The sequence below is a fragment of the Sturnira hondurensis genome, unplaced genomic scaffold, assembly GCF_014824575.4.
Source record: "Sturnira hondurensis isolate 20B ecotype Veracruz unplaced genomic scaffold, ASM1482457v3 Scaffold0007406, whole genome shotgun sequence".
NCBI lineage: Eukaryota > Metazoa > Chordata > Mammalia > Chiroptera > Phyllostomidae > Sturnira > Sturnira hondurensis.
Window position 1 is genome coordinate 5503150 of NW_028080037.1, and position 22840 is coordinate 5525989.

The 22840-nt window shown below is 40.5% G+C and overlaps 1 protein-coding gene across 1 annotated transcript in view; it reads right to left on the reverse strand.

Annotated features, from left to right (window-relative positions):
• Positions 1-22840, reverse strand: part of NAA25 (N-alpha-acetyltransferase 25, NatB auxiliary subunit) — a 59702-nt gene that overhangs the window by 34177 nt on the left and 2685 nt on the right. Inside the window, exons 2-10 of the mRNA XM_037052126.1 lie at positions 14042-14127; positions 13561-13699; positions 12105-12223; positions 8525-8599; positions 7303-7410; positions 6405-6483; positions 2002-2113; positions 1384-1473; positions 665-834 (exon numbers count right to left, since the gene is read on the reverse strand). Of these exons, the coding sequence (XP_036908021.1) occupies positions 665-834; positions 1384-1473; positions 2002-2113; positions 6405-6483; positions 7303-7410; positions 8525-8599; positions 12105-12223; positions 13561-13699; positions 14042-14127 (978 nt within the window). The remainder of the gene's footprint in view (positions 1-664; positions 835-1383; positions 1474-2001; positions 2114-6404; positions 6484-7302; positions 7411-8524; positions 8600-12104; positions 12224-13560; positions 13700-14041; positions 14128-22840) is intronic.

The window sequence follows — 22840 nt, forward strand, 5'->3', positions numbered from 1 at the left end:
GGGAGTTTCTCCCATTGTGGCAACCCCCGCCGTAGTCCATAGTTCAGCTCCGAGTCTCAGTTTCCCATTAAGCGATCCCCACACACATGGTGCACTGCCTTGCAGTTTTCTCTGTCCATCTTCCTCCTACTGATCTGGTTGGTCTGTTTGACCGTTTCTTTAACTCCTTGGTTGTCAGGAGTTCCATGCAGTTTGATTTTCTAGCACTTCTGGGTGTTTATTGTTTTTAGATTGGTTGTTATCCTCCTTTTGGTTGTGAGGGGAAACAGAGGGTTTCTACCTACACCTCCATCTTGCCCGGAACTCTTGATTTTCTTTCTTTCATCAGTGTGGGTGCTGGGAGATTTTCAAGAAACTTTTTATCTGCTTCACGAAATCCTGAAACTTTCTACAAAACTGGCTATTTTACTTTGAAATTGATTTTGACATTACTATTGGGTCAGCAAAAAAAATGTCTGACAAAGACTTTGATGGCTGGGGAGAGATTAAGGGCTAATTTTATAAGCAGTCCATTCATTAGCAAATGTTTTCAGGTTATGAAGACATTTGCCTCCCACATACAACTCTGTCGCTGCAGGGCTCAGACAATGAACACTGAACTTGAGTACAGAGAGCACGCCTGTATCTTCTCCAGGGCTCCCAACTTATCACTACAGTTTCTTACCCAGTTTGTACTCATCATTAAAACCTCGATGCCGTAAACGTCTAATCAGCTCCAGTTTAGCTAGATGTGGTCCCCGAAGATGGCGAGAGCTTTTAGATTCTTCTGTTATTCGGTCTTCTATGAACTTCACAGCTTCTTCTGCAGAATAATGTACTTCTCCCTCTAAAGAGCTGAGTATAAACACACACAAAAAGGTGTTTTGTGCTTTTACTGTCCATTCCAAAATTAAAGTCAAACCCAACTTATTTGAAGAAACAAAATTAAAAATTAAAAAAAGGGGCAGAGTAATGGGGGGAATGGGGACAACTATAATTGAACAATACATAAATAAAGCAAAAAGCATTTAATCATTATAAAGCAATACAAATGGGAAGGAAAGAGAGCTGTAAGCATTTTCTGGTAGGTGACATGGCATATGATTCCTCCCAATTTTGGCAATCACTAGTGCAGAGTGATTAACTACCTCTACCTGGTTCCTAAAAGAAGAGTGGAAAAGTTTTGGAATAATTTTTATTTTGTAATTTTTTTAAATGGAGAAAAAAAATCTTACTTTGAAAGGGATAAATTACTGAGACCAGAAAAGAGAATTCAATAAAGCTTATAATGAAATTCTTTTGCTACAACATATTAGATGGTGCCATTGTAAAATAAAAGAAAAAAATTACAATACAAAACAACAACAAAAGTGATACTGTAACTCTGAAAAGAAGACAACTTACTGTTCACCTTCAGCAGGAGGAGTCCAGGCCTCTTCAATCAATCGAAAGACAGAATCGAAGTAAGTCAGATAGAACTGCCAGTCATCTGAGCTAAAATCAGATTGAATGGTGCACACAGGGTTAAACCCAAGTTGTGACACATCTGCCGTAGAAACCAAGAAACTTACTTTTTAAGCTACATTTTAAATTTCACTAGGAGAGTCCTACCCCTCCCTCTGGATTTTCTCTGCAGCCCCAAAGGGACCACACTCCAGAGGCCATTTCAAAGAAAAAACTTTTGAGAGACTACTCTTTCCTTCAATAAAATGACCAGGGCTAGAAAAGCGAATATTCCGAACAGAAAACTCCCCACGTTAGCACTTCCTAAATGGGGGGAGAGGGTCTCTCCTTTAGACCAACACTGAATATCAAATTTGACAAATGATTTTCAGGGTTCACTCTAAAGGCTTACTAAGTCTATTAAAAGATGACGGTTCATCAAAAACTTCTACAAATAGCCAGGACACGCCACTAAAAGATTTTACTTTATGCCCAGAAATCCCACAGACAGAACATATTAATGCTGACGCCTGAAAGCCCCACTCTGGACTCCAGTCCAAAAAAAAAGCAGCTACTCACTTTTTCAGTAAGAGGCGCCGGGAAAGAGCATTACACTCTGGCCACCTGCTCAGCTTCTTGTACATAGCCATGCATTTATTTTCCCGACTCTGAATCTCACTGGTCAACTTCTCTACAATTAAAAGTTGTAATAGTTGGTAAGCTAGTTTCACTTCTGCTCAGAAACCAACATAAAGCCCAAAAACAAGAAGGAAAATACCACATTTTCTTATCCACTCTCTTAGAAAACTGTGCCACCATTATACACAAACTACTATCTTACTAAAAATTATTTTGCTGAATACAAAAAAGTACATTTCTGCCCTGCCTGGTGTGGCTCAGTAGATTGAGTGCTGGCCTGAGAACCAAAGGGTCACCAGTTCGATTCCCCGTCAGAGCACATGCCTGGGTTGTGAGCCAGGTCCCCAGTACGGGGTGTGTGAGAGGCAACCACACACTGATGTTTCTCTCCCTCTCTTTTCCCCTCGCTCCCTCTCTCTCCAATAGTAAAAAACTCTAAAGAGAAAAAAGAAAAAGTCCGTTTCTGATATTAAACTTTTCCAATATTTTTTCTGTGAAATACACATCCAGAATACATTGAGTTTAGGCTCCAGTATGTGGGATACACTTATAAAATCCCAACAGAATCTAGGGACAGGTCTATTTAGTCCACAGACAGACCCCCCCTACCCCCATACAGTTCCAAAACATCAAACAAGCTTGGACTAGAATGGAATGAGCAGGTGACAAAGACACCAGAAAGAAGATAAAAAACAGAGATGAATCCAACTCTTTCCCAACAGCTGAGAACAGAAAAGCTAAGACTATACTTCTGACCAAACTAAATCCACCATGTCCCTTTCAAACAGATTTGCAGATTAAGGATACTGGCAATTACATTATGAATTTCCTACAGAGAATCTAAATTTTAGCTACATATATTGCAGAACTAAAATCCAGATGAGTAAAAAGAGAAAGGCTGACTTGTACTCATCTGCAAGAAGGCTAAAATTTAAAAAAAAGAAAAACTCCTCCTGTATTTTATGTAGTTAGGGTAGTTAACTGTGCACAGTTTCATGACTGTTCACAGTCCAGTAAAGGACATATAGTACATGTATGAAACAAAGGTTTTTAAAGACTGCTAAATAAAAGATCTGGGCTTACTCATCTACGATTCATTACCCCCAATTACTGTAAAGGCACAATTTTTTAAAAAGCAGGTTTAATGAAACAATAATGGCATTTCCAATAATGTCTCCTGAGAAAATCATCAAATGTTTAAATAGTTAGGAACCAAAAATCTTTGTCATAAATGTCCAAAATAGGGGCATGGTTTAGCCAGTCTAGGAACTTTGTACAAACCAGGGTTTCAACAAAATGAGAAGTATCTTCATGGCAATGGAAAACACCGAACTTTTTTAACATGTAAAAGTGCTCTTGTAAATCAGTAACCTTAATCAAATTTTTAGAAATATAAAAAGGATAAAGAAAAGCAGTTCGGAGAAGCAAAAAAGATTAATAACTTTTAAATGAAAAATCATTATCCCTCCCATAATTAAATTAAAGAGTATAAGACATGTTTTATCTCAGATGGAGAAACCTACGAAGTCCAGTTCGGGCTGGTAGGCGCGCACACAGACAGGCCCTCCGGCGCACTGCCAGGAAGTACCCAGCGTGGGGATGCGCACTGTCACCTCCCGGGGGCCATCAGGTTCGTAGCAAAGATGTTCCTTGCAAAGAGCCTAAACATCCATCAAGGACGAGTTAACTAAACTCCCTGCATTTATGCGACAGCACACCGGGCGTTGTTACAGAGTGACCTAGTGAGGTGTATCTCTAAGACTCAGCGCTAAGTTAAAAAGCCCCAAACAATGGCTACAGGAGTACACAGAGCAAAGGCCACAAACTCAAACGCCTGCACAGTTCAGGCAGGTGAACAAGAACGTTTGCACCAGAGCAGCAATCATAACTAGAGGTACTGACATTCAAAATCTTAAAGAAAAAAATAGTTTAAGGAAAACACTGTGCTAACTGAGTAAGATTACTCCATGGGCCAGGTACAGCAAAACAGGAAGGTGGGGAGGGGACGTATTTTTAGAAGAATACACAGAACACGTGACTGGAGAAGAACCCAGAGGGCAGAAGGTAGAACCTTTCACATTCCTTGAATTGTATGAATCCCCAAGTTACTTTCAATTAAAAAATATTTTTTAGACTTCCGCCAAGATGGAGGCATAGGTGGAAACACTGTGCCTTCTCCCACAACCAAGTTTGAATACAACAAAAGTTTTGGAGAACTAGGACACACCCAAAGACCAGAAAAAGGAATTATATGGAAGTCCGACAGCTACAAACCATTCAACAGGACGGTAAGAGAGGCGGAGCCAGCAGCGAAGCTGGGTCGGGCAGGACAGATCCCCCGACCTAGGCGCTAGACGCGCAGGCAGCCCAGAACCAGTCGGGTGCGGGGCAGACTGACCAAGGTCCACATTCGCGCGCAGTGAGACGGACCACGCAGGCCCCAGGGGGCAAACCCAGTGGTGGAGGGCTGACGGTGGTGGCACACTCGCGTGCAGTGGAACGAAACGCGTGGGCCTGGTGACGGTGGTGGGTGCGGTGCCGGTGGGGGTTGCGGCAGCAGTCGGCAGAGGGAAGCCATTGTCCCTCTTTGACCCCGCCCCCACATACAACGTCACAACCCAGCGACTGAGTTGCCCTGCTCTGGTGAAAACCTAGGGCTCCGATCCTGCTACTTAACAGGCACGAACAGCCCAAAAGATGGTACAAGGAGAACTCAAAGTCCCAGAGCCAATAACTAAGCGACCAACAGATTGCCAGCCTCTCAGAAGCCCAATTTAAGACACTATTTATCAGGATGCTCACAGAATTGGTAGACTACAGTCACAAATTAGAGGAACATATGAAGGCTAAACTAATTGAAATGAAGGGAGATGTCCAGGAAACCAATAGTGATGGAAAGGAAACTGGGACTCAAATCAATGGAATGGACCAGAAGGAAGAACAAAACATCCCACCAGAAAGGAATGAAGAAATGAGAATTCAAAAAAATGAGGAGAGGCTTAGGAACCTCCAGGACATCTTTAAACGTTCCAACATCCGGATTATAGGGGTACCAGAAGGGGGAAAGAAACAGCCACGAGTGGAAAACTTATTTGAACAAATAATAAAGGAGAACTTCCCCAGTCTGGCAAAGGAAATAGACTTCCAGGAAATCCAGGAAGCTCAGAGAGTGCCAAAGAAGTTGGACCCAAGAAGGAACACACCAAGGCACATCATAATTACATTAGCCAAGACTAAAATGAAGGAGAGAATCCTAGAAGCAGCAAGGGATAAGGGGACAGTCACCTACAAAGGAGTACCCATCAGACTGTCAGCGGATTTCTCAAAAGAGACCTTACAGGCAAGAAGGGGCTGGAAAGAAGTATTCCAAGTCATGAAATCCAAAGACCTACAGCCAAGATTGCTTTATCCAGCAAAACTTTCATTTAGAATGGAAGGACAGATAAAGTGCTTCTCAGATAAGGTCAAGTTCAAGGAGTTCATCATCACCAAGCCCTTATTATATGAAATGCTAAAGGGACTTACATAAGAAAAAGAAGATGAAAAATATGAACAGTGAAAAGACAGCAAACTCACAGTTATTAACAACCACACCTAAAACAAAAGCAAACCTAGAGGACAGCTAGATCAGGAGTGGAACCATAGAAATGAAGAACACATGGAGGGTTAGCAACAGGGGAGTGGAAGGAGGAGAAAGGGGGAGAAGGTACAGAGAATAGCATAGACAGTAGGTAGAAAATAGATAGGGGGGAGGACGAGAATAGTGGGGGAAATATAGAATCTAAAGAACTTGAGACACGTGGTCATAAACTAAGGGGGGGAGAATAGTGGGGGAGGGAGTGTGCAGGTGGAGGGGAATGAAGGGGGGAATAGAACAACTGTAATGGTATAATCAATAAACTATATTTAAAAAAATAAAAAAAATAAAAAATAAATAAAATAAATAAAAAATATTTTTTAAACAAACTTATAGACAAAGACAACGGTACAGTTATTACCACAGGGGAAATGGGTGGGGGAGGTAAGGGGAGGATAAACAGAGATGGAAGGAGACTTGGCTTGGGGTGGTGAACATACAATACACAGATGATATATGATAGAATTGTACACGTGAAATCTATATAATTTTGTTAATCAATGTCCCCCCAATAAATTCAATTTTAGAAATATTTTAAAATAAATGTGCAACTCAGAAAAGTCTGGACGAATGATAAAATGATCACACCCTACTTTTTTTTTATGTCTTTATATCTTTATGTTTCTGTATGAGGAAGAAATTTTTCACAATAAAAATTCTTTGTGTTTAAACAGGAGAAATACTTTAAGAAAACTTCCAAAATTACCTCCTAATTTCCCCCTGATGACATCCAAGGCTTCCTGGTACTTTCCCAAACGCTCCAGGATCATGTAATAAAGTTCAACCTTACAGAAAAACAAACAAGTGCAAGCACTGAAACTTCTCAACAACAAAAATACAGTCACAGGGATGCAAAGTACAGCACAGGGAATACAGTCAGAAATATTGCAACAACCACACATGGTGCTGGATGGGTACTAACCTCACTAGGGGGTAACTTCATAAACTATATAAATGTCTAACCAATATGCAGCACACCTGCAACTAACATAAAATAATATTGAGCCCTGACCAGTGTGGCTCAGGGGATTGGGTCATTCCACAAAGCGAAAGGTCACCGTTTCGATTCCAGGTCAGGGCACATGCCTGGGTTACGGGCTAGACCCCAGTTTGGGGTGTACGAGAGGCAACCGATCTAAGTTTCTCTCACACATCAATGTTTCTTTCTCTCCTTCCCTTTCCTTCTCTCTACAGAATAGAAAAAAAATCTTTATAAAATAATAAAATAATATTGAATGTCAACTTTAATTTAAAAACCTAAAAGGGAAAATATTTTTTTAAGTTTTTCAAACTAGTTGTGTATGTTTTTTCAAAGTGACCGAACAGAAAAGAATGCTATTTTCAAGTGAGATGTAACTGACAATAAGAATCAGACATCAGAATCTTCCTTATCTAGATGCATCTCAGGCCAGGATACTTGCTGAAACAGCTCCGTGTTTATTACATAAAGGCTGGGGGCTCCCAAAGCTTCACATTTACACAAAGGGCAAGAGTGAAAAGCCAGCTCTCTAACTGGAATAAGGCAACAGTTCATAATATTGTAACATAATATTGTAGCAGTGACACAATCATGTAAATATAAAAGTAGGACTTAAATTACTCACTTCAGCCTCCGCTTCTATCTTGTCCTCTTTCACCATTTTTTCTACCATTCTCTCAGCAAGGGGCAGAAACATAGTTTTTGAGAGGTTTTCATCCTGTGCTGATATAGACTAGAAGAGAAAAAAATAAATATTTCATTCTAAATTTTCCCTGCTTCCACTGCTTATATTATGCTGACCATTACTATGACTCCAGTACATAATGATCATTCTACTCTGTCAATTTGAACCTGCCAAGAAAATACATTAGAGCGGTTTGCTTTAAAAGATTGCTTTAATAAAAATTCATTATCCTACATAGTCTTGAAGTACTGAGTTTACACAATATGACCTAACTTTTAAATAAGTTATTCACAAATTTTTCTAGAAATAGGTTAAGAGGGAGGTATGCCTATACTGTTTTCTATATACAAAGGGTATCATTGAGTGTTTAGAGAGAAAACCTTTTCAGATATTTTTCCGAGATGCTCACATATAAAAAGGTAAATGCCAATTGTTTATACAGCTTACTGTTGGCTACAATTAGCTTAGATTTATAATTAAAATCAATGCATGGTATTAATAATTTTAACACTGCTAGATTCTACTAAGAAATCATTTACCTTGTAAACAACCTCTTAGGGTAGCTATTATGCTTATCTTATACATAAAAAAATGTTAGGAGATTCTCCACTCTTCAAAACACCGTGAAGGCAGTATTTGAACACAGACCTGTCTAAACCCAGAGCCTCTCTGTTGGCAAATGCTACATTTGAACTCCTCCTACCCACCCACCCCCACCCCATCCTCACCTGTATCATATCTCATTTCAGTTCTACAGTAGTTCTGGGAGATGAGCATCTCCAGTTTGTAAAAGAGCAAACAGAGGCTCAGAAAGCAGAAGCAATAAAACAAGGTCACCTAGCTCAAACACCTGTGTAATAACGAACAGTATTGTCTTAGACAAACCTCAAGTCAAAACATCCAACATTTCAGGGCTCGTAACCCAGTAAGAGACCTAATATTCCGGGAGAAGATGGTCTGTACTGCACACAGATAGACCGATACAGCAACTCCTAAGGAACACCAGAACTCCCCAACTCGGAAAGTCACCTGATGACCTGTAAAGTCCCTGTTGGACACATGCTGCAACACATTACCCAGACGTTCATAAAACACATTAAGGACAATATCTATATACAAAAATAAAAACAAATCTCAATCCCATTCTGAATGCCATACTCACTTGCATAATTAAGCTCATCACAGACCAAAAGTAGTAAGGGTTTTTGGGGACAATCTTATATAGAGTCATGCCAGCCTGAAAGAGAGCCATAAACAATTTAGAAAAGATTACAGAGAGGGCAGTTAATGATCTAGATATGTGGCAAAAAGTTTCCTAGGAGAACAGCAGAACGTTTACATACCCCAGTCACTGTAAATGCCTAGTGTCTTAATGGGTATTTTCTACTGACTAGAAATAGAGGTCATCACAAACATGAATTTTTATATCAGGAATATTTCACCTTTGAAACAGATTTTCTCAAATTAAAACCCAGGATTTCTAGCTGGCCGAGTAGCTAGCTTAGTTAGAGTGTCTTCCAGATAAGCCAAGGTTGCGGGTTCGATCCCTGATTAGGGCACATACAACCAATGAATGCATAAATAAATGGAATAACAAATCAACATCTCTCTATCTTCCTTCCTCTCTCTCTAAAATCAATAAATGAGTAAATAATTTTTAAAAAAACTATTTCTAAAAATACTGCAATCCAATGTAGTCCCAATAGAATACCAAAGCAAATACAAAATTTGGGTTATGAATGTACACCAGTAAACAAACTTTATTGAAGATATTACACTAACCAGTTAAACAAATGAACAAAGAAATGCAGACAATACAGTTAAACTTCAAAGTTAGAAAAGATTACTCACATAATTAAAAAATTTCTTAGGTAAAGAAAATAATCAGGGTCTTTCAAGATACCATTAATTAGAACTGAACTCTTTCATTGTGAAATGTACAATATACAAACACTTAAAAGCAGGGACAAGGCAACAAAGAGCAAAACAGATCTGTTCATACATAACTGAGAATCTATCCATAATTAGCCAATTAGAAATCAATACTATAAACTGTCAGCTAATTATCATGGTTATTATTTTTTTAATCTTTTGCTTATTTTCAATATAGTTTAAAAATTTCATGGAGCCTCTATTAAGTAGAAGGAAATACCTATTTCTTTTTTTTAAAGATTTTATTTATTATATTTTAGACAGAGGGTAACACAGGTAGAAAGAGAGGGAGAGAAACATTGATCAGTTGCTTCTCTCCGGACCCGAACCAGGAACCAGGCCTGCAACCCAGGCATGTGCCCTGACTGGGATTCAAACCAGCAACCTTTCATTTTGCAGGATGATGTGCAACCAACTGAGCCATGCTGGTCAGGGCAGGAATGCCTATTTCTGCCAAGGATACAAAGATTGTGCCCCAGTCCCAAAAGCACTTAAAAGTTAGGGAAAGAAAAGACAAATACACAAACAACTAAGATATACTTGGCATAAACATAAACGTCACATACAAAAACACCAGGCTGGGGTGTATCTAAGGAAGGCAAGGTTAAGTTTGCTTATTCCTTTCTTCTTCCTTTAAGGGAAAGTTGGGGAAGGGAATTTTATCAGTAAAGTCTTTTCCAAAGTAGCAGTCTTTCACATGGACCCTGAAAGTCAAACAGAATGTCAATGGGCAAAGGTGGGGGTAAGGAGGCAGACACAAACACAAGTGTTTGGGGGGTGGGAATAGGCGAGTGAATCAATTCAAGGTAGGAGCAAAATGAGTCTGGAGAAAAACATGCTGACGAGATCAAGCAGGACATCCGGCTTAAACAAAGGACTGAGTAGGAGAGAAAGGACTGAAGGGTAGACGGAGGAACCTTCGTCGTAAGGCACTCGAAAGGGAGCCCTAAGGAGTAATGTGTGCCGTACACTCTCTGAGCAAGAGTACTTTATTGGTGAAGAAAGAAACTAGGAAAGAAGAAGAGGTGAGGCAATGAGGAACTAAACCAGGATGAGGTAGATCAAACAGAAGAGAGACAGTGGAGGCGCTGCGGAGGCAGACCCGAGACACCCTGGAGATGGGGGGGGGGGGGGGGTCCNGGGGGGCGGGGGGGGGGGGGGGGGGGGGGGGTCCGAGTCCGTGTGAGGTCCCTCCTTGCAACACCAAAGTCAGGAGGAATGAAATGTAAAGTGTTAATTTTACTTGATAATTTGGGGAAAGAAAACATTTTTATAACGACATGCAGAAGCAAAAAGAAATAGGATATAACATTAATATGAACTTTTAATATAAAAGACAAAAATTTCATGTGCAAACCCTATCGTCTTGCAGACACTAATACTCTGCTGATACAGAAAGCTTTTGAAGAGAGACAAGTTTGAAACACATGGCTTGTAAACTGGCGACTCAGAGAATGGGGATGTCATTTAGGGAAAAGGAACGTCTAGTCACCATCAAATGACTGGAAACTCCCCATTCCAAGTGGTCTTCAAAATTACCTGCCAGGAGACGTCACTTGGGGCAGCAGAAGTCCTTACGTTTTCAGATCCTCTGACTTCCTCCCCACTACCTCCACCAGTTTGTGCAAACCACTCATTTAACAAATGTTTACTGTGTGGGTGCTATTCCAGGAGCTGAAGACTCAGCAGAGAATGAAACAGAAACCCTCACCCTCAAGAAATATGACATTTAACTTGTGAAATACCTATTATCCCAGACCAATATACTGCTATCGAAATAAACATACAAAAAATTTAAAAACATACATATAACTAAGGAACTGTAACTACCAGAAACAGCAACAAAGGCAGAACAAAAATTAAACATTCCACTCTGTAACATGTAACACTAGAGTACTCTGTTCTTCCAACGCGTGAGACTGAAATAATGCAAAGCAAGATATGGGTAAAATATACTAAGAAATTGTAACTGTTAAGCCACATTACAGCAATGTCTCCAAAAAATCAAGATGAAAAACTGTGATATCTCTGAAAAGATGTAAAGTTAAACTATACAAAAATAAAACCCATTCAAGTGGCAGATGTTTTTTTTCCAAAATCCGCCTTTATATTGCTACTGAATGAACGTGCCCTTTTTGATATTTTATGTGTGTGTGTAATATACACAGCAAAGCAGTTCCCCCAAAATACTAGCCTGACATCCTAACTCTGATGGGTTTATCAGCGCAGGCCTGCTTCTCTGAGCCGTCCGCCTCACCCACCCGCTAGTCCGAACGTGGCCACGCTGAGGCTCCTTCACACACGTGCAAGCGACACACCTGAAATCTGCTGACAAAAAAACTAGGTACCCCAAGAGCTGGGGATCTTTTTTCCCCCTGACACATTTTAAAATCTCATCAGTCTATAAACAATTCAATAACTACAAATTAGAGGCAAACTTTAAAGTTAATCTTTTTATAATCTGTTCATTTTTTGCTCTGGAATTTCTGCCCATTTTCTGAAGCAGTAACAGCAACCTGACAGGGGACTCTGGCACCAACTTATCAGAACCAAAGAACACATACCATTAGGCCATAAAGGAGGAACAACCAAACTTCCCCACATAAAACATTTTTAAAACTTGAAAAACAGTTTGTCTTTAAAACACGCTCACAAAAAAATAACTGGCCAGTCTGCACACACTAATACACAGTTCAGTTCTAGAAATACACAATACACATGCATAGTCCACATACCACTGCAGTTAAATCACAGGAGACTTTGACCCGGCAGCAAATCCCCCAGCCCGCGAGGTCAGGAGACCCAGTTACCTGTTGCATTTTCTTGTACTCGCCCACTCTGGCGTAGGCCATGAAGAGGTGAGAGTGATACTCCTCGCTATTGGGAACTTTCCTCACAGCCGCCTCATAAAGTTTTGTAACTAACTCCGCTAAGAGAAAGAGAAATAGGGTTTTCTTTCATTCCTGAAGTATAACTTAGATCTTAACAGCATTTAATTTTTTAGGTTAAGTTCAAAATTAAGCAAAACTAACAATTCATTACTCAGAAAAACAAAGACTTAAAGAAAAGCAAGAGAATAAAAAATATTCAGGACAGCAAGTACCTCTTGGGAGATAAACAAGGAAATGAAATTGATGAAGAACACATAAGAAGCATTCTTAGAATTGATGTTTCCTTTTTTTGGTAGATTTTATTTATTTTTTTGAGGGAGCAGGGAGGGAGAAAAAGAGGGAGAGAAACACCAATGTGTGGCTGCCTCTCACACCCCCCTCATCTGGGCACCTGGCCTGCAACCCAGGCATGTGCCCTTACCGGGATTGGAACTGGCATCTCTTCGGTTTGCAGGCCGGTGCTCAATCCACTGAGCCACACCAGCTAGGGCTTTTTTTTTAAATTGATTTTGAGAGAGAGACAGGAAGGGGGATTTTTGGAGAGAAAGAGAGAAGGAACAGATTGAGGACGGGGAGGTGGAGCGAGGAAGAGAGAGAGAGAGAGATGGAGGGAGGGAGGGAGGGAAGGAGGGAGGGAGACAGAGAGAGAGAAAGAGAGAGAGAGAGAAATACTGATTTGTTGTTCTAGTTATTCATGCATTCCATGGTTGCTTTTTGTACAGACCCTGACTCAGCACTGAACCCACAATGTTGGCGTATCAAGATGACTGATCTACTCAGCCAGGGCAATGCTCCATTTCTTAAGCTGGGCAGCAGGTTCATGAATGTTAATCATTCCACATCAAATTGTCTAGTATGTCATAAAATATATTCTTCTGGAACATGTATTATGAAAAATATGTATTAGTTCACAGTAAAATATTTAAGAAATCAACAAAAACTTTACAGATGAAATGGCAGACTATTTAGAATATACTTAGAAATAATTTAGCAGGGGCGGGGCATAGATAAAATTTGTCATGTGTCAATAATTGCTAAAGGTGAGTAATAACTACAATGGGATTTATAGGCTATTTTGTTCTTTTTCTTTATTGAAATGTCCCATGTTAAAAAAGGAAAAGAGGCTAACTCTCGAATTTAGCAAATCAAAATGCCACAGATGACACTCAGGTTCTCTTTCCCACTCAAGCAAGGGTTCTGAAACACACAAATTACCCTCTCTGTCCCCAGTCTGCAGAAATCGTGGTAAAGGCATTGTTTCACCTTTGTCATCCACTCAAACCACGAGTGATAAGTAAATCAGACAAATAGAGAGATCAATCAGAAATATCCAAAAATTTAAGCTCAGTTTTAAAAGCAATGAAAAGAAACATACGACGATGCATCTCCCGGTAAAGAATCGTCAGTGCCTGCAGTGAGTTGTCATCTGTGGGTTCAAGGGCTGCCACCTCCTGAGCCAAGGTGAAGGCTTCTTCTTGCTTTCCAGTTCTCTGTAAACCAATTGCCTTCAAAACCTGACACGAAGAAAAGATAAATGAGGTCGAAAAGGACATATGAAAAGGAAATACGAACCCCAGAAAGCGAATGTGAAAGCACAAGATAAGCTGTCAGGTATGCCTAGGCTGTTAGTCAATTCAACTACTTTACTAAAAATAAGAGCAAATCCAGATTCTTTCCTATTTCAGTCATATTAAGAATGCAAAACACTGCCTAAAAAGACTGTGGAAATAAAATAATTAAATTAGATAAGTTATATCCAAAAAAATAGCTACTAAAGAGATTAAACATTTTTCTCCTTTAAAGATTACAATATATAATTCACCAAATATAAGTAAGTTAAGGGCAAATGAAATTACCTTAGCACAATGAAGATCCCTATGTTTCTTCAATAATTTATCTGCTTGCTGAATTGCCATTTTATTATTACCATTATCAAGATAATCTATGAAAACAGAAATTATGATAATTAATATTCTTTCAACAATGCAGGCTGGTGTCAGATATTTCAGAAAATACATTAATTCATTATCACATATTTCAGAAAGTATATTAATTTGGTATAAAAACATCATGGAGCTGATTTTTTAAAAGTATTTATTTATTTGTAGAGAGGAAAAGGGAGGGAGAAAGAAGAGAGAGAAACAGAGATGTACCTGGCCCACAACCCAGGCATGTGCCCTGACTGGAATTTGAACTGAAGATCTTATCATTAGCAGGCTGGCGCTCAATCCACTGAGCCACACCAGCCAGGGCTCACTTTAACTCTAAATGTCTAGGATGTTCCAAAATACAGCCTTACATCCCCACAGCCATCTCTCATTCAAAAGCAGTATAATCCAGGCCCTGGCCAGGTAGCTCAGTTGATTAGAGTGTTTTCCTGACACACCAAGGTTGTGAGGCTAATCTCCAGTGAGAACACATACAAGGTGCAACCAATGAATGAAAGAATAAGGGAAACAACAAATGAATGTTTTTTCTCTCTCTCTAAAATCAAAAAGTTTTAAAAATTTTAAAGCAAAGTAACCCAGTTATATTGGTCCTTAAGATTCAAGACAAAATATCTTTAGATGATAGTTGACATTAATATTTTTACCTCTGAAAAATAAACAAGTTTAATCACCCAAAATTATTTTAAGTACATTTTATTGATTATGCTATTACAGTTGCCCCATTTTTTCCTCCCCTTTATCCCCCACTGCCCTGAACCCTCGTTCCCTCCAGAAACCACCCTCCTTAGTTCATGTCCCTGGGTCACACATGTAAGTTCTTCGGCTTCTCCATTTCCTTTACTCTTGTTAACCTCTCCCTGTCCATTCTGTACCTACAGAATGCTTCTTACTCCCTGTACCTCTCACCCCATTCTCCCATCTCCCCTCTCCTTGCTGATAATCCTCCATGTGATCTCCATTTCTATGATTCTGTTCCTGTTCTAGCTGTTTGCTTAGTTTGTTTTTGTTTTTTAGGTTCAATTGATAGTTGTGAGTTTGTCATTTTACTGTTCATGTTTTTTATCTTTTCTTAGATAAGTCCCTTTAACATTTCATGTAATAAGGGCTGAATGATGATGAACTCCTTTAACTTGACCTTATCTGAGAACTACTTTACCTGCCCTTCCATTTTAAATGAAAGCTTTGCTGAATAATCTTGGATATAGGTCCTTGCTTTTCATGATTTTGAATACTTCTTTCCAGCCCCTTCTTGCCTATAAGGTTTCTTTTGAGAAATCAGCTGATAGTCTTATGGAAACTCCTTTGTAGGTCAATCTTTCTTTTTCTCTTGCTGCTTTTAAGATTAGCTCCTTGTGCCCTGGCTGGTGTAGCTCAGTAGATTGAGTGCGGGCCTGCGAACCAAAGTATCATGGTTCGATTCCCAGTCAGGGCACATGCCTGGGATGCAGGCCAGTTCCCAACAGGGGACATATGAGAGGCAACCATACATTGATGTTTCTCTCCCTCTCTCCTTCCCTTCCCCTCTAAAGATAAATAAATAAAATATTAAATTAAAAAAAGATTAGCTCCTTGTCTTTAACCTTGGGTAATTTAATTATGCTATGTCTTGGTGGGTTCCTCCTTGGGTCCAACTCCTTTGGGACTCTATTAGCTTCTAGGATTTGCATGTCTATTTCCTTTGCCAGATTGGGGAGGTTTTCCTTTCATTATTTTTTCAAATAAGTTTTCAATTTCTTGCTCTTCCTCTTCTCCTTCTGGCACCTCTATGATTTGGATGTTGGAACACTCAAAGTTGTCCCAGAGGTTCCTAAGCCTCTCCTCATTTTTCTGAATTCTTGTTTCTTCATTCTGTTCTGGTTGAATGTTATTTCTTCTTTCTGTTCCAAATCATTGATTTGAGCCCCAGTTTCCTTCGCTTCACTGTTGGTTCCTTGTATATTTTTATTTCATTTTGTATATTCTTCACTTCTTCCTTTATTTTGCATCCGTACTCAACCACTTCTGTGAGCATCCTTATTACCAGTGTTTTGAACTCTGTATCTAGATGGGGTTGGCTCTCTCCTTGTTGCTTAATTCTTTTTCTGGAGTTTTGATCTGTTCTTTCAGTTTGGGTGATATTTCTTTGTCTTGGTGCATCTGTTATGTTGCAAGGGGCAGAGCCTTAGGTAATCACCAGGGCGGGGCAACACACTTCGCTACATGTGGAGGAGGGGTCAGAGAGGGAACAATGACGTTTCCTCTGCTCTTGCCCTGCTTGCAAGAGACTGGTAGTTTCCCCCCCCACCACAACCCCTAGATTTTTACAGCCAGAGGTTCTGAGGCTTTATTTTGCCCACCCTGGAACCCTGGGTTGCACAGTCTACCTCGCTCCCCAGTTGTTCCTCCTAGTTTATCGGCACACAAATGTGGGACCACCTGGTCCACCAGCCACTGCTGCACGTCTTCTCCACCCCGGCTGCCCATCTCCGCCCCTCCTACCTGTCTGGATGAATGTTTCTTCTTTAACTCCTTGGCTGTCGGATTTCCATACAGTTTGATTATTTTTTGTTTGAACCACAACCTTAGTATTCAAACAACACTCTAATCAACTGAGCTACCAGGCCTGGGCTCTGGTAGCCAAGCTTTAAATTTAACGAATAGACCATATTCCTTCAGTAAGATCTTTAACAAGTACTTACTTTACCACAGAGTTAAATATAATTCACTGAATCAGAAAATAAGAGAAAATTTTACCCATGGCAGGAAATGGAGGAGATGAAGTCCAATAATATCAGAAGTGGGGAAGGATGGTGGGGGAAAACTTTGAAACTCTGGTTGAAATAGAACTAGCACTGACTTTGAAGAAAAAGTGACTTCCAGGTTCCCTAAGCTATGTATCCATTCCCGATCTTACGAATACGGAAACCTGTCATAAAATAGTGTTAAGGGGGGGGAGCAATCTATTATTGAAAAGTCTAACAAAAGCAAAGATTCATTTCCAGATAAGATCTAAAAGAAAATAGGAAGTATCTGAAATGGGAAAAGTGCTGGCTGTCAATTGGAAATACAGAAAGATGACTAAACACAGGCCAGCCACCACCAGTACCACCACCAATTCCTGGTCCCTCTTTCCTCAACAAGGTCCCGTATCAGCTTAGGGGCAGGAAACAAGTCACAGATAACTCAAAATAAATTATCTATTTTGCAACAATGAGAGAACAACAGCAACTCTCATTCACTGCTGGTGGAAATATGAATTGGTAGAGACACTTTGGAAGACTGGCAGTTTCTTTAAAAACTGAACATACTCTTACCATATGAGCCAACTACCCAAACGAGCTGAAAACTTATTTCCACACAAAAACCTGCACACAAATGTTCATAGCAGCTTTATTCACAACCATCAAAACTAAGAAGCAATGAAGATACCCTTCAATAGGCTACTGGATAAACAAACAGAGATACATCCATTCAACGGAACATTACTTGGGGATAAAGTAAGTGAGCTATCATGCAACATAAAAACATGGAGGCCCTTGCTGGTGTGGCTCAGTGGACTGAGTGCCAGCCCACTAACCAAAAGGTCACTGGTTCGATTCCCAGTCAGGGCACAGGCCTGGGTTGTGGGCCAGGTCCCCGGCTGGAGGCGTACAAGAGGCAACCGACTGACAACCTACTGATGTATCTCTCACACATCAACGTTTCTCTCCGTCCCTTCTTCTCTCTCTAAAAATAAATAAATAAAATCTTTTGAGGGGAAAAAAACACAGAGGAACGTTAAATACATATTGCTAAGTGAAAAAAGGCAGTCTGAAAAGGCCACCTATTATATGATTCCAAGTTTGCGACATTCTGGGAAGGCAAAAATTATACAGAGTAGAAAAATCAGTGGTTGCCAGGAGCTGGGGAAAGGATGCACAGGTGGAGCACAGGAGATTTTTAGGCAGTGAAACTATTCTATGTGATACTGTGATGATGGATACATGCTGTCATACGTTTGTCAAAACCCATAAAATGCACAACGCAAAGAATGAACTCTAATCTACACTAGTAAACCATGTAACAGATGTAACACACTAGTAGGATGTTAACAGGAGAAACTGGGGGGAAAAGAGAAGAGTGTGGGGCTGTACAGGAACTCTCTGTATTTTCTGTTCATTTTTCTGCTCTAAAAATAAAGTCTATTAATAGATAAATTTAATAAAATTTAAATTTATAAATTAAAATTCAAAAATAATAAAAGCAAAGATTCATTTCCAGAGAAGGAAAAAGAGAAGTGTTATAACTGGGAAACAGGGTGGTAGTTGTTGATTCTAAATATAAAAAGAGAACTGAGCAAAGACCAGTTCACGAATCCACGACCACTACAGGTTCCTCACTGCTCATCTAGGTCCCAAACCAGCACAGGGACAAAGACGGCACAAACAATTCAAAATAATTTACAGCTCTGGTGGCCCAGAGTGTCCCAAATAATAACGACTATCATTTTACCTAACAGTATCAATTTTTTTCCCAACGAATACTTTACTAAAACTTTTGACAGCCACATGAACACATGAGTTTCATCTCTTTAGTCTTCAATGAACTTAATATTGATGAGCACCAATAATGCTAGGTAAAAATAGTAAAAAGAAGCCTTACTCTGGAGGTAATTACAATCTACAAAGGAAGATCAAAGATTTAATACTCTGGTAGAGAGATTGGAGAATGGAAGAACTCAAAAAACATTCAATCTTGGCCTGAGTACCCAAATACCTAATACCTGTTTTCTTAAATCCTTGGCTCAGCCAACAGGCCTTCACTTGGCCTCTACAGAATGCAACAGGGACACTCCAGCTCAATAAATGATACCTCTTCCTAAAGACCTGACACTGGCCTCATGCTGAAGTCAGTTCTGAGTTACTTCTGACTTGGTCCTACATGATTTCAGGTTTACAGAATACATCTTTAAGTCTTTTCGAAAAGCACACATCGTTGCTAAGATGCGTACCTTAGGGTCTGCCCATAAACGCATCAAGCCCGAGTTCGGGACTACAAAGATACTGAACTTTTTTCCCTCTGTAGTTGACAAGGCTCTGAAATCACTGTTCCACCTCCCCACGCCCTCTCCTCTGAAAATGGCTTCTACTGCCTCTGCCAAAGAGGTCGGACTGGGTGACCGTGTCCAGTCCATGTAGTTGTAGCCCAATGATATGGACATTTGATCCAAGTGGGATAAATCAGCTTTCTTTCTGGTAATCTGTAACTGCAACACTGAGAGCTGGGGTCAGAAAGCTCTGGGGATATCTAAAGCTCATTTGGAAGGCAATAAATATGAGTCTGCGGTTACCAGTAGTGACTCAGGCATTTCCATTTTTGAAGGAGCCTTAGTTAGGGATGCAAGTTGGTTGATGGGGGGTCGGGGGGGGGTGAATAAAAGAGTTATATCTTGACTCTTCATTTACATAACATCTATAAAAGAATAAAAAATATCAACCTGCCCTGGCTGGTATACCTCAGTGGACTGAATGCTGGCCTGAAAACCAAAGGGTCACTGGTCTGATTCCTAGTCAGGACACATGCCTGGGTTGCCAGCCAGGTCAAGTCCCCAGTAGGGGGCATGTGAGAGGCAACCACACATTGACGTTTCTCTCTCTCTTTCTCCCTTACCTTCTCTAAAGATAAATAATTAAAATCCTTAAGAAAAAAAAAAAATCAACCGCCCTGGCTGGCGTAGCTCAATGGATTGAGCACGGGCCTGCGAACCAGATGATCACGGTTCAATTCCCAGTCAGGGCACATTCCTGGGTTGCAGACCAGTTCCCGGCAGGGGGCAGTTCCCAGCAGGGGATGCAGGAGAAGCAACCATACATTGATGTTTCTCTTCCTCTCTCCTTCCCTTCCCCTCTAAAGATAAATAAATAAAATATTTAAAAAAAAACAACCATGTGAAGGTACAGCAAAATGGAGCTGTCTGCCCTTTTGAGTTATTTCTCCCCCACAATATTTAGAGCTCTTTTAAAATGCAAGCTTGATTATCCCATTATCTTGATTATCTCTAGTTGAATCTCTTCAGTGCTTCCCACTGTCTGTAAAATCAATTTCCAAATCCTTAAGATAGATTACCAAGGTCTGAGTGTGTCTACCTCTTCAGTCCCCAAGTGGAACAAGCTCCTTTTACACACCCACTCTCTCATCTCTGCCTACTTCATCGCCTGAGCAGCCTCTGCTCTTCTTTCCTGGGCAGTGTAAACTGTTACTTCTACAGTGAACCTTTTCTTGACTTGTCCCCAACAGCTGAGATGCCCATATCCTATGCTCTCATGGCAACCTATACTCTTCCTTCAAAGTCCTTAACACAAATGTAATGATTATGTATACTATCATTTTAAAATCTGTTGAGCCCTGGCTGGGTGGCTCAGTTGACTGGAGCATCATCCTGTACACCAAAGGTTGTGGGTTCAATTTCTGATCAGGGCACATACCTAGGTTGCAAGTTCAATCCCCACTCAGAGTGTGTGTGTGTGTGTGTGTGTGTGTGCACGTGTGTGTTCTAAAGCCTCTGGGAATACTTTTTCTCTCAAACTTCTCTATTTCTATTTTGCAATTGCTGTCCCTGCAATTCCTATATTATGACTATCACTTCCACCCTTCCTTCCCCCAACCACTAAAATTTTTTAAAATTAATAATGGTAGGAGAAAGCCCTGGCACCCACCGAGTCACTTGACAGTACAAAATCTGTTAAGTCCTGGTTGGTGTGGCTCAGTGGACTGAGTGTTGGCCTGCAAACCAAAAGGTCATTGGTTCAATTCCCGGTATGGGCACATGCCTGGGTTGTGGGCCAGGTCCCCAGTGGGGGGTGCATGAGAGGTAACCACACACTGAGGTTTCTCTACTCTACCTTTCTTTCTCTCTCCCTTCCTCAGCCTAAAATAAATAAATATATTTTTAAAAACTCTGTTGAGAACCACATAGCACAAGAGAATCATTTGAGCAAAAGGAGAATTAATAATAAAGGAAGTGTTCTAGCAAGGTCATGGGTGATTTTCAAAAACCAAAAATGCAATACCCAAACTTACCAAATTATGAATAATGAGATGCACTCTGAAGATGTTTCAACGAATCATTTTTCTGCACAGAAATACTATCTCAGACCTAGCCACTGCAAACCGAATTTCAACCCCTCATATCTCACCCCACCACAATCTCACAACTACTCACCCACACAGCCCTGTCCACTGCTGCCCCAAACAATATTCAGCAAGAGCTGAAGACGGGCTAAACAGCTATAAAATCCTAAAGCCTTGGCAATACAAAAATGCTGTATGCTGCCCTGACCAGCACAGCTCACCTGTTGAGCGTCATCCTGCTAAACAAAAGGTTGCAAAACAAAAGGTCGCGGGTTCAATACCCAGTCAGGGCACATACCAAGGGCTGTGGTGCCCCAAGGCAGCCAACTGATGTTTTGTGTCTCTCCCAATCTTTCTCCCTCCCTCCCTCCTCTCTAAAAATAAATAAATAAAATCTTTTTTAGGGCTGGACTGTCCAGTGTCAATGCCTGTGTCAAAATCCCAGCTCTCAGCAAGTTAATCTCTGGCCTTTAGTTCACCCCTGTCACAACAATCTTGCCTACCCATTAGGATAGTAAGTACTCCACACTGACAGTCCTCGAACTTCTGGCTGGTGGGCAAGTACCACCAGGAGTGAGCCTGTTCACTGGTCCACTAACGAGTGTCTGAATTCAAGGAACAACAGCGGTACTAATGTACTCAAACTTAAAGCAGGGGCTGTACCAAAGTCTGGAGGTCAAAAGTCAAAAATGCTGCCCTGGCCAGGTAGTTCAGTTGGTTAGAGGGTCATCCTGACACACCAAGGTGACAGATTCGATCCTGGTTGGGTACATACAAGAATCATCCAAGGAGTGCATAAATAAGTGGAACAACAAACTGGTGTTTCTCTCTCTCTTCATCCTTCCCTCCCTGCCTCTCTTGCACTAAAATCAATATACAAAATTTTTTAAAGTCAAAAGTACTGAAGTCAAGGACACTCTGTACCCTTTCTTTTCCTATTCCTGCCAGTTTATGTTAGTTGCTTTGGAATTCCTACAGAGTGTCTTCTAATCTTCTTCCCATGTAACTGTAACAAAAGCTGCTAATTCTGGCTTCACTTTTGAGAATATGACGTCACCTCTGGTTAACACATCCTGATATTTAGCAATGTGAAATGAACAAGGTTTTTCTTCTTGGACAGTTCAAAACACTATTAATTCTAAATGACTTATGGGGCACAAAAGGCATTTTCTTTGGTCCTCAAGAACAATTTTAAAAATCCAATTATTCTTAAAAGTATTACAACTTGCTTTTGGGGGAAGACGTTTGCTGTGCATCCATGTCACTTGCCCTCACTGAAGATTCCAAATAACACCCTGGCTGGTGTGGCTCAGTGGATTGAGTACTGGCCTGCGAACCAAAGGGTCGCTGGTTCGATTCCCAGTCAGGGCACATGCCTAGGTTGCTGACCAGGTCCCCAGTAGGGGGTGTGCTACAGGCAACCACACATTGATGTTTCTCTCCCTCTCTTTCTCCTTCCCTTCTCCTCTCTAAAGATGAATAAATAAAATCTCAAAAAAAAGAAAGAAAAAGATTCCAAATAACTTGCTTTTGGGTCTTTTACTTGGCGTGGGGAGTTGGTAAAGTTACTTGTAATCCTATTTTTGGAAGATAAGTAACTGCCCTTCAGCATCAAAA